The sequence below is a fragment of the Toxorhynchites rutilus genome, chromosome 2, assembly GCF_029784135.1.
Source record: "Toxorhynchites rutilus septentrionalis strain SRP chromosome 2, ASM2978413v1, whole genome shotgun sequence".
NCBI classification, from domain to species: Eukaryota; Metazoa; Arthropoda; class Insecta; order Diptera; family Culicidae; genus Toxorhynchites; species Toxorhynchites rutilus.
Window position 1 is genome coordinate 298,360,958 of NC_073745.1, and position 12,025 is coordinate 298,372,982.

Below are 12,025 nucleotides of genomic sequence, written 5' to 3' on the forward strand. Positions count from 1 at the left end.
GTACGCCGAGCAAGGTTGGAGGCTGCAACGAAGAAACGAGAAGCTGAAGATGCCGCGATTCTCACAGAAGTCGAAGATTTGTACTGCCGTACCAAGGCCTTACTAGTGCAGTACCGGACGGAAAATCACCCACAATCAGCGCCAGTTAAGAGATGCCTTCAAGAGCCTCATTCACCAGAATGAAAGACTCTCGGAGGTAGATAAATTTACATACCTACGATCGTCGCTTTCTGGGGAAGCACTGCTTGGAATGTATTACAAACGAGATATCAAAATAAAAAGCTTATTGTAAAAGCCCATTTAGATGCACTGTTTGCAATCGAAACAATGAAACGAGAAAGTTTCGAGTCCCTTAACCACGTAATATCCGAGTTCGACAAAAACCTCCAGATGTTGAGTAAGGTAGGAGAGCATACAGATGGCTGGAGCACAATTCTAGTTCACATCATTTGTGCCAGACTCGATCCTGTTACTCTCAGATTGTGGGAGACCAATCACAATTCTAAAGAGGTACCTGCTTATGAAAATTTGATAACATATTTGAAAAATCATTTATCAGTACTGCAATCAGTGGGCTCAGCCAAACCATTTCAAGCCGAAGCTAGGAAAGCAAAACTTGTGGTGAGTCATCCGTCAACGCAGTCATCCACTCACACGCCAGGTCGATGCTTTTTTTGTTCTGAACCATTTCATTCCGTTTTCCTTTGCAAGAAATTCCAGAAAATGAAGCTTTCCGATCGATATGACTCTGTGAGAAAACACAGACTGTGTTTGAATTGTCTTTCATCAGGGCATATGGTTCGACAGTGCACCAAGGGATCCTGTCGTAATTGTGGAAGAAAACACCATACGCTGCTACATACATCCAACGAATCCTCGAACAATGCACCACAATGTACCTCCGTTCCACAACCGACGAATCGACCTACAGTAGACAGCCAACGCCACCAGACACAACAACCACAGACGAGACCGCAAAACCAGCTCACCACACAATATACATGGCCGAGAGAACACGGTACAACATCACTACATGCTGCCCACACATTGTCGCATAACACTCACCCACAGCAAACCACAGACCAACACGTACCCCACACCAACCTCATCGCACTTCCTGCGCACAGTAGTATACCTACGTGTCAAATTTTACTATCTACCGCTATTGTGCGCGTAACTGATTGCTACGGTAACGAAAACCTCGTGAGAGCCTTGTTGGATTCCGGCTCTCAACATAGCTTCATAACATCAACCTGCTGTCGCAATCTCAAACTGAAAGAGTTTCCAAACCAGATGGTAATACAAGGAATCGGAACCCATCGCAGTTCATCTAAAGGAGTTGTGAAAGTGAACATCAAACCTCGAATGATATCAATCTCCAATTTCAACGAAGAAATTTACTTCAACGTTCTTACAAAACTCACTATTCCACTACCATCTCAAAGCTTCGATGTGAGTTATTGGAATATTCCAGAAAACATAAATTTAGCAGACCCAGGTTTCTTTGAAAGCGGAGAGATTGATATGATCATAGGAGCAGAATTCTTCCTAGATCTATTGCAAGATGGGAAAATGAAATTGTTCGACACTGGTCCGATCATCCAGAACACCTCACTCGGCTGGATTGTTTCTGGGCCACTGCCAGATCCACACGACCTGACAGCAACGACCGTTTCATACGCCTGTTCGACAGCCGAACTTCAAGATCAACTAAGCAAGTTTTGGGAACTGGAAACATGCTACGTGAAAAGTACCAATTCAATCGAAGAATCCGCGTGTGAGGAAATGTTTAATCAAACGACAACTAGAGATGACAGTGGACGTTTTCGAGTAAGTCTCCCAAAGAAACAAGGCGTGATCGAAAGGCTTGGAGATTCAAGACGAATTGCAGAGAAACGTTTTCTTAATTTGGAGAAACGTTTCGCCGTCAACCCACAGCTTAAAAAGATGTACTGTGATTTCATTTCTGAATATCGTTCCATGGGTCACATGGTTGAAGTCAATGAAAGCGATATCAGTGACGTAGCATATTACATGCCGCATCATGCAGTGTTGCGGCCAGATTCTACAACAACGAAGCTACGTGTTGTTTTCGACGCGTCTTGTCGAACCACGTCAGGACTATCACTCAACGATGGCTTGATGGTTGGGCCAACTGTGCAGGACGATCTCATGTCAATAATTTCACGTTTTCGCATGCATCAGGTGGCTATAACGGCAGATATCGCCAAAATGTATAGGATGGTCAACGTACAGAAAGAAGACCATAGACTGCAAAGAATCCTCTGGAGACAAAATCCTGGTGAAATGCTACGAGCTTTCGAGCTCACCACCGTAACGTACGGAACCGCTTCAGCTCCCTTTTTAGCAACACGATGTTTGCAACAGCTCTCAATCGATGGAGAATCTTCGCATCCAATTGCTGCAAAAATTCTACGAAACGATTTTTACGTAGACGATCTAATCACGGGGGTAGACGAGCCTGAGGAAGGAAAGCGTTTGGTAATCGAAATGATTGATCTTCTCAACACCGCTGGGTTTATACTGAGAAAATGGAATTCAAATTGTGAAAGTGTTAAAACTGAAATTCCCGACGATCTTCGAGATGATCGAAGCTTGATTGCAATTGATGCATCATCCACCGTGAAAACTTTGGGTCTCACATGGGATCCGGTCAACGATTGTTTCACATTTTCAGTCCCATTGTGGAACGAATCTCCGATTATTACCAAGAGGATAGTTTTGTCTGACGTTTCGAAATTGTTTGACCCTTTAGGTCTCATTGGTCCTGTTATAGTGCAGGCAAAAATTGTGGACGATAGACAGTAATTGGGATGACCCGCTGTCGGAAGATCTCCAAGAGTACTGGAGCGAATACCGGAAAAATCTCACCTCATCAAAGACATTTTTCATTCCGCGTTGGAGCGGATTCAAACGCAATTGCGTCGACGTACAATGGCATGGCTTTTGTGACGCATCTGAGAAGGCGTACGGAGCATGCATCTATCTGAGATGTTCACAATTAGATGGTTCAATCACTATTCAACTGATGACTTCTAAGTCACGAGTAGCTCCTCTAGACGAGACCAGAAGGAAACGAAAGAAGCAATCGATTCCTCGACTGGAGCTATCATCTGCCCTTTTGCTCAGTCACCTTTTCGACAAAGTTCATCGTAACATTCCTGTCACAGAAAAGGCGTATTTCTGGACAGATTCCACAATTGTGAAGTGCTGGTTGGCGTCTAGTCCATCGCGTTGGCAGGTGTTCGTCGCTAATAGGGTGTCAGAGATCCAACACCTGACAAAACATGGTGTATGGAATCACGTTCCGGGAACGGAAAATCCCGCTGACATTCTCTCTCGTGGGATAACTCCTCAGGAGCTGCAGAGACAACACAGCTGGTTCAATGGCCCAGCATGGCTGCATCAACATCCGATCAACTGGCCAAAAGAGGCACATTCAACGGTTGAATATTTTGATTCTGCGATTTTGGAAGAAAAAGTCAGTGTGGTTCGTTTAATAGCTCTCATTCGCCGGTTTCGTCATAATGCTCAAGAAAGGCATCGCTATTGCCGAATTGGCGGACCGATAAATTCCAACGAGTATGAAATAGCCATCGAACATCTTGTTAGATTATCACAGCAGGAATCTTTTCACCGTGAATATCTCAACTTAGCGAAGAACAAACAAGTGGAACATTCATCGAGAATTCGTTCCTTAAATCCACTGCTACAAGATGACATAATAAGAGTCGGGGGGCGTCTTAGACACGCCTCAGTGCCAGAAGATCGGAAGCATCCTATAATTCTGGACAATCACCATCCATTGTCTAAGTTGATCCTCGACTATTATCACATCAAGTTGTACCACGCAGGACAACAAATGATTATCGCCAGTGTTAGAGAGAGATTTTGGATCACAAATATCCGAAAACTTGCTCGGAAGGTAATCCACAAGTGTGTGATTTGTTTTCGGGCCAAACCTCGAGCTACTGAACAACTGATGGGAGATCTTCCCCCAGAACGTGTCACTCCAGCTCCACCATTCCTCAGGGTAGGAGTGGACTATTGTGGCCCCTTTCATGTAACCTATCCCAATCGACGAGGAAGTCCAATGAAATGCTTTATATCGATTTTCGTCTGCCTCGTCACGAAGGCAGTTCATTTAGAGCTAGTAGCCGACTTGACCACCGAAGCGTTTTTAGCTGCTCTAAAGCGTTTCATCGCACGGCGCGGAAAACCCATTACTATGATGTGCGACAACGCGAAGAACTTCGTTGGGGCAAACCCAAACATTTACAAACAGCAATTTCAAAATTCGGTCGTCAAGGAAATGGCAGAAGATCGAATCGACTTCAAATTCATCCCAGCTCGATCTCCGAATTTCGGTGGGCTCTGGGAAGCTGCTGTCAAATTATTCAAGGGCGCTTTTAAAAGAACGATCGGCACAAGAGTTCTGCAGTACGACGAAATGCATACGGTGCTTACGCAAGTCGAGGCGATTTTAAACTCGAGACCATTAACTCCTTTAAGCAATGATCCGGGCGACTTAGAGGCCCTCACCCCAAGTCATTTTTTGGTGCAAAGACAACTAACAGCAGTTGCTGAACCTGACCTAGAATCTGTTCCAACCAATCGATTATCACTCTGGCAATGAGCCCAAAACTACATCCAATTGGTGTGGAAAAAATGGACCACACTTTATCTCTCCGATCTTCATAATCGGACAAAGTGGACCAAGCAACGCAACAATATAGCTATTGGAACCATGGTCATTTTAATGGACGAAAGATTACCACCGCTAAAGTGGCCTCTTGGCCGTGTTACAGAAATATTTCGTGGATCTGATAACAACATTCGGGTCGTGACGATTCGCACACAAGGAGGAACATTCAAGAGAGCGATTTCCAAGGTGTGCGTCCTTCCCATTCGCGACAATATTAATTCAAGCGACGGAGGAAATTAATTCTGTCATCAAATATACATTCGTACAATCAAAAATTTATACACTTCACGAAACCGAGCCGATATAATGTTCCCTGACGTCTTGTCGAATAGATCCTGCTCCTAAGGTACACTACGCATGTTTTGGTGAAGGTCCCAGCTACAATTTCCATTGTGGAGTCCTGCTAACGTTCGATTAATTTGACCACTTGAAGGATGAAATTAACCATTACGTCATAGAAAAATTCAACGAATTTTCCGTGAAATCAAACTAATGTTTGTCATTTTGTACGAGATACATCTCGCCCATTGAGGAATTCGAACAGGAGGATTTATCACCCATCCAGCTTCGAATTCTACCAACCAAGAAGAAGATATCAAAGTTACCAGAAAGCAATACCAGAGAGTTATCACCGACCGTCGAAGCAGTACCGACTATCCGTCCACACTATCCACTAGATTCCTTTGCGATAGAAGACAACGAAGGAGCATCATCTCTGCCATAGACGGCGGAGCCGGGGGCCAGAGGGCCCCCGGTACAGGGAAGTCTTTTTATTTTATTTTAATTCAGTTTGAAAAAGCCCTCTATTTTCTTTCCCAGCAATGATGTCGATCCACCCCAGCCAGAGTGGTTTGGAACGGTCCGTAGTCACGAGATACCAAACCACAGGAGCATCCACCATCCACCAGCGAAATCGAACGTACCAGCAGACGAGTTTACCTTACACCAGCCACCAGCCGATATAAGGAGAAGAGTTCCAATTCCGAGTACCACAGGAGTTATATGGCTCTCGCAGAGACACAGGAAACGCAGCATATCAAGGGCACCCAAACAGTACAACTGCAAATGCAGTTCCTCATCAGCAACATCGAGTTATATTGTATATGAATTTAAAAATGACAATGTTGAAATTGTATCATTCGTTAGAACCAAATAGTTATGAATCAGTTAGTTGAAATATGTTATCAATAGTTAGTTGAAATATGCGCTATTTCAAGGCGGGCGGTATGTTCACGCCAAAAAGGGAACTTCATGAACCACCCTACATTTTAAAGCTTATCGCCGTTATCTCTCACGCTTAGCTTGAGATGAAAGCTTTTCCATTGTCATACCATAACCGATCGTTCTTCTCTTGATCTAAATCCAGTCTAGATAAGAGAGAAAGTTGTAATATTTGTAACAATAGGCGAACAATTACTCAAGCCAGGTTCTACAGAGGATAGAAGCGACAGAATTAGTTAGTCTGGAATCTGCAATCGTATGAAATAGATCGATTTCCATAATTATCAGAAGATAAGATTTTTTGCCTGTGAATAAAATACAGTTCAAATCCATCAAAATTAAATCTTATGTGCGGATACACGCACTTTTGCCCCGTGCGCAACTTTGTCCCGCACTACTCTAGTATATTTTCACGATTGTTCTCGACGACGCACAGTGGGGCCGTTCTGAAAAAAGACGGTCAAAAATCTTTTCTCGTCTTACCTTACATTTTAGAGCATGGGTGTCTTCAGAAAAGTTATTCAGAATGTTGAGTCGAATAATTTGGCGGTTTCATTTGAACTCTTACTAAGTTACAGTAAAAATTAAAAAAACTAACTTTTCATACTTACGAGATAGTTGAGATAGATCTTCAGCAACATTGTAGAACTATAAATTTCATTAAACTTTGCTGAAGATATCTATCGGTCCTTCAGAGATATAACTGTTTTTCTGGGGAGACTATATCAAAACTAGATTTTCAACTTAACTTATGCCTAAATCACATTATATCAACTTAATATGTTCCACAAAGTTTTAGATAACATGAAACTTTTCTGAAGACACTATTAGTGTTAAATGGTTTCATTGCGATGTACAGTGGTTACAAAGCAAAATATGTGACTTTTAATCATTAATTTTCTCAAAAATGAGCACGTTTGTGCATCAATACTCAACGTCATTTTGTTCGTTAGGGTTTGAAGTATTCGGCGAACTGATTTTCGAACTCAGGAACTCTCGGGAACATTACTTTTTATACCAATTTTTACAGCACAATTTGCTCAATTTTAATCTGTTTTCTTTATACTTCATCTACTATTGATGTTTATTTGCATTATATTAATTTATAAATCAATTTCTGATTCTCTCACTATCAGACCTCAAATTTAAATTATTTTGCGGTAGTTCTATTACAGTTGGTGAGAGCAATTGTTCCCTTTTTCGATTTTCGTTTTCGCAAGCTGCTTATCAAAGGGTCGGATGTCATAAGCAATCTAACAAAATTACTGATCTCTCTGCAAGTTGAATTTTGAAGGTTTAGAATGCGTTTATACGCCTTTTCTTGATATGTGATTTTTCAGAATTTTAGCAGTGTTCCGTGGTACAAAAATATATATATTAGGCTGTCAAAAAAGTCCTGCGGTATTTTTTTCGAATTTTAATTTGTTCATAAAATTAGTTACAATCATCTGTTTTAAGTCAAATATGCGCCGTTTTGTTCGATGACTTGTTCCCAACGAGATGCCAACTTCATAATACCCCTGTTATAGAAGCTCGCTTCCTTATTGGCAAAAAACTCGGATAGCCAATTTTCACAGGCCTCTTTTGTGGCTAACTTCTGACTAGCTAGCTCGTTCGCCATGGACAAAAACAGGTGGTAGTCACTTGGTGCAAGGTCTGGACTATACGGCGGATGCAAAAGAACCTCCCATCCGAGCTCCCGAAGCTTCTGGTGCGTCACCAAAGAAGTGTGTGGCCTGGCGTTGTCCTGATGGAAGACAATGCGGCCTCTGTTTATCAAAGATGGCCTCTTCTTCATGAGTGCCAACTTCAAGCGGTCCAGCAGTACAGGTCCGAATTGAGCGTTTGGCCATAGGGAAGCAGCTCATAATAGATTATTCCTTGACGCTTCACGTTGTCGTAAGTGACCCACTTTTCATCGCCAGTCACCATCCGCTTCAGAAACGGGTCGATTTTTTTGCGATTCAGCAGCGATTCACATGCGTCGATACGGTGTGGCACCCATATATCGAGCTTCTTTGTGAATCCAAGCTTCTTCAAATGGTTAATAACGGTTTGATGACTTATTGGCCGATGCTACGGCTGCTACTATGCCGGTCTTTCTCGACTAATTCAGCGATTTTGTCGCAATTTTCGACGACAGGCCTTCCGGAGCGTGACGCATCTTCGACGACCTCTACACCAGAACGAAAACGTTGAAACCATCGTTGTGCGGTGGAAATGGAAACTGTATCGGGTCCATAAACTGCACAAATTTTATTGGCAGCTTGAGATGCATTTTTGCCTTTGTCATAGTAGTACTGTAAAATATGTCGGATTTTCTCTTTATTTTGCTCCATATTTGCGACACTATAACTCACGAACGACTTAACAAAACAAAACACTGTCAAGGACTATATTATAGCGCGCAAAAATACCTTTCCAACAAGCTATAGTATGATTCGATACAACGAATACAACTAGAACTACGCGCTTACAACGACACCTCGCGGAAATACCCCAGGACTTTTTTGACAGCCTAATATTTATTAAATTTTGATATTTTTTTAGAATTTTGAGACTTAATACTGGTTCAATTCACAAATATTTAAAAGCACATACGAATATATTTGAATTTAAATTAAAACAGTACTAAGTCTCAAAATTCTAATAAATAAAATTTTATAAATATATTGATTCTTGTACCGCGAACACCGCTAAAATTCTGAAAAAAATTACACATATCAACAGAAGGCGTATAAACACATTCTAAACCTTCAAAATTCAACTTGCAGAGAGTTCAGTAATTTTGTTAGATTGCTTATGACATCCGACCCTTTGATAAGCAGCTTGCGAAAACGAAAATCGAAAAAGGAACAATCGCTATCACCAACTGCAATAAAACTACCGCAAAATAACTTAAATTTGAGGTCTGATAGTGAGAGAATCAGAAATTGATTTATAAATTGATTTAATGCAAATTAACATCAATAGTAGATAAAGTATGAAGAAAACAGATAGAAATTGAGCAAATTGTGCTGTAAAAATTGGTATAAAAAGTAATGTTCCCGAGAGTTCCCGAGTTCGAAAATCAGTTTGCCGAATACTTCAAACCCTGACGAACAAAATGATGTTAAGTATTGATGCACAAACGTCCTCATTTTTGAAAAATCTAATGATTAAAAGTCACATATTTTTGCTTTGTAACCACTGTACATCGCAATGGTGTCATTTAACTCTAATAGTGTCTTCAGCAAAGTTATGTATTTTCATGTTATCTAAAACTTTGTGGAACATATTGAGTTGATATAGTGTGATTTAGGCATAACTTAAGTTGAAAAACTAGTTTTAAGATAGTCTCCCCAGAAAAATAGTTATATCTCTGAAGGACTGATAGATAGATTTTATGTATCTTCAGCAAAGTTTCATGAAATTTATAGTTCTACAATGTTGCTGAAGACATAACTCAACTATCTCGTAAATATAAAAAGTTAGCTTTTTTAATTTTTTACTGTAACTTAGTAAAGGGTGTGTCACATCAAACTGCATCACGGAAAAAACGCTGTAGAAATTCTCCCAGTAGACCGATCCTTTTGAAAATTTTAGACAGTAAAATAAAAACTATTAAACAACTTTTGGCATTTTCTTTTTATTCATACTTCGAGCCCGTATGCTCGCACCTTCCTCTTTACCCCGTCCATAAGGTTCTGTACAACGTCAGGTTGTAGTTTTTTTTGAACAGAAATCCATTTTTTCTTGAAGTCCGCCTCCGATTTGACAACTTTTGGGTTCTTCCGGAGGGCCTGCTTCATAATCGCCCAATATTTCTCTATTGGGCGAAGCTCCGGCGCGTTGGGCGGGTTCATTTCCTTTGGCACGAAGGTGACCCCGTTGGCTTCGTACCACTCAAACACGTCCTTTGAATAGTGGCACGAAGCGAGATCCGGCCAGAAGATGGTCGGGCCCTCGTGATGCTTCAATAGTGGTAGTAAGCGCTTCTGTAGGCACTCCTTAAGTTAAACCTGCCCGTTTACCGTGCCGGTTATCACGAAGGGGGCGCTTCGCTTTCCGCAAGAGGAGATCGCTTGCCACACCATGTACTTTTTGGCAAACTTGGATAGTTTCTGTATGCGAATCTCCTCCGGAACGCTGAATTTGTCCTCTGCGGAGAAGAACAACAGGCCCGGCAGCTGACGAAAGTCCGCTTTGACGTAGGTTTCGTCGTCCATTACCAGGCAATGCGGCTTCGTCAGCATTTCGGTGTACAGCTTCCGGGCTCGCGTCTTCCCCACCATGTTTTGCCTTTCGTCGCGGTTAGGAGCCTTTTGAACCTTGTATGTACGCAGGCCCTCCCGCTGCTTAGTCCGCTGGACGAATGAACTTGACAAATTCAGCTTATTGGCGACATCCCGGACCGAACTTCTCGGATCACGTCTAAACTGCTTAACTACGCGCTTGTGATCTTTTTCACTGACGGAGCATCCATTTTTGCCGTTCTTCACCTTCCGGTCGATGGTTAGGTTCTCGAAGTATCGTTTTAGTACTCTGCTGACCGTGGATTGGACGATTCCCAGCATCTTACCGATGTCCCGATGTGACAACTCCGGATTCTCGAAATGAGTGCACAGGATTAATTCACGACGCTCTTTTTCGTTCGACGACATTTTTCCAAATTTACGAAAAATTGACAGTGAAGCATGGCCAACGTGATCTATACACTCTTATCTGATTATAAGCGAAAGCTGAAGATATAATTCCTAAAAATTAAATTTCTACAGCGTTTTTTCCGTGATGCAATTTGATGTGACACACCCTTTAAGAGTTTAAATGAAACCATAAAATTATTTGAATCAACATTCTGAACAACTTTTCTGAAGACACCTAAGCTCTAAAATGTAAGGTAAGACGAGAAAGATTTTTGACCGTTTTTTTCAGAACGGCTCCACTGTGCGACGGCCTATTCACTGAATGCACTTCATAGGTGGTGGTATTTTCTATTGCAGCGCACATTTTAAAAAGTGAAACAGTGAAAAAAAATGTAAGAGAGATACGACCCCGCTACCACGGTCCTGAACGTAGCAATTTTTTACACCAAGAATCGCCAAGCCCGGCTCTAGCCCCACCCACTACCGCGCTTTCTTAAACGTCTGTCACTTTCTGGACAGCCATAGTATATTTCAAGGAATTTTCATGATCGAAGATGTAAGGGTAATGTTTCATTCAAACAAAAATATCTCGGTTCTACTGCAATTTCCTCACATTTCCTGCTGCAACGATGCTGTTGAATATCCGTTGAAAGGTGACTTCAGAATTTTGTTTTTTTTTTCGACTTCCGTTTCCTAGATTCCTAACGCTTTTGAACGGGATCGGGTGATGGCTGCAGTTTTCATATGCACGCGTCATCTGCACGGTAGTAATAATATTCATCGAAAACGGTTTCGTCAATTTCGGAAGCTAATTTGATAGTGACGGTTACGAAAATCCCAAAAGCAAAATATCATCGATTATGCCACCCATTTCTTCCCAAAGTTGTAGACCTAGCCGACGAGGGGACCCCATCGTACTGCGTCGTTATTTGTTGGGCAAATAGTTATAATACGATTAAACACACACTTACGATTACGATTCTGCTAAAATTATCTTAAAACCGTGTAATTTTCGGCTAACATCGCATCGCTCTTCTGTTTTCTAGCACGCGTTTGGCGATTTAATTGCACACTAAACTGTGCTACTTATGGCGCACAAACGAAACGGCCAAAATGGACGGTGAATTCGATGGACGCAGCCGATGCAAAGTGACTGCTCATGGTTGTTCCCCCGTCGATCTGGCGAGAGCCGCCGGTTTTGTGTTCCATATGTCTTCGAGGCCAGGGGCATTTCGGTGCTTGTTTCGGTGTTTCTCTTCTTTGCGCCCCCAATTTCCGACGAAACGTTTCGCCACCCGGTGCAGGAATAAGCGATTCGCGGCCAAACCGCGATTTATGTTTTCCGCGGAAAACGGGAATTAGTCAAATTTGTATTTACCCTTCGGCGCCGGGGGGAAAACAAGCGCACACGGTGGAACAAAAACGGTCAATTTTCAAACGAGGGAAAATTAAC

The 12,025-nt window shown here is 42.0% G+C and overlaps 2 protein-coding genes across 2 annotated transcripts; both read left to right on the forward strand.

The window, feature by feature from the left end:
* Positions 1–795: 795 nt before the first annotated feature.
* LOC129766990 (uncharacterized) lies at positions 796–2,829 on the forward strand. Its single transcript, XM_055767590.1, has one exon. It carries the CDS (start codon positions 796–798, stop codon positions 2,827–2,829), a length of 2,034 nt encoding a protein of 677 aa, XP_055623565.1.
* Positions 2,830–3,049: 220 nt separating this feature from the next.
* Positions 3,050–4,657, forward strand: LOC129766991 (uncharacterized). The gene has a single exon (XM_055767591.1). The coding sequence runs from the start codon at positions 3,050–3,052 to the stop codon at positions 4,655–4,657; it is 1,608 nt and encodes a 535-aa protein (XP_055623566.1).
* The last annotated feature ends 7,368 nt before the right edge of the window (positions 4,658–12,025 follow it).

Bases quoted from the DNA above. Each gene is read 5' to 3' on its own strand.
- LOC129766991 (XM_055767591.1), top strand. From the start codon at position 3,050: ATGACTTCTAAGTCACGAGTAGCTCCTCTAGACGAGACCAGAAGGAAA.
- LOC129766990 (XM_055767590.1), top strand. From the start codon at position 796: ATGGTTCGACAGTGCACCAAGGGATCCTGTCGTAATTGTGGAAGAAAA.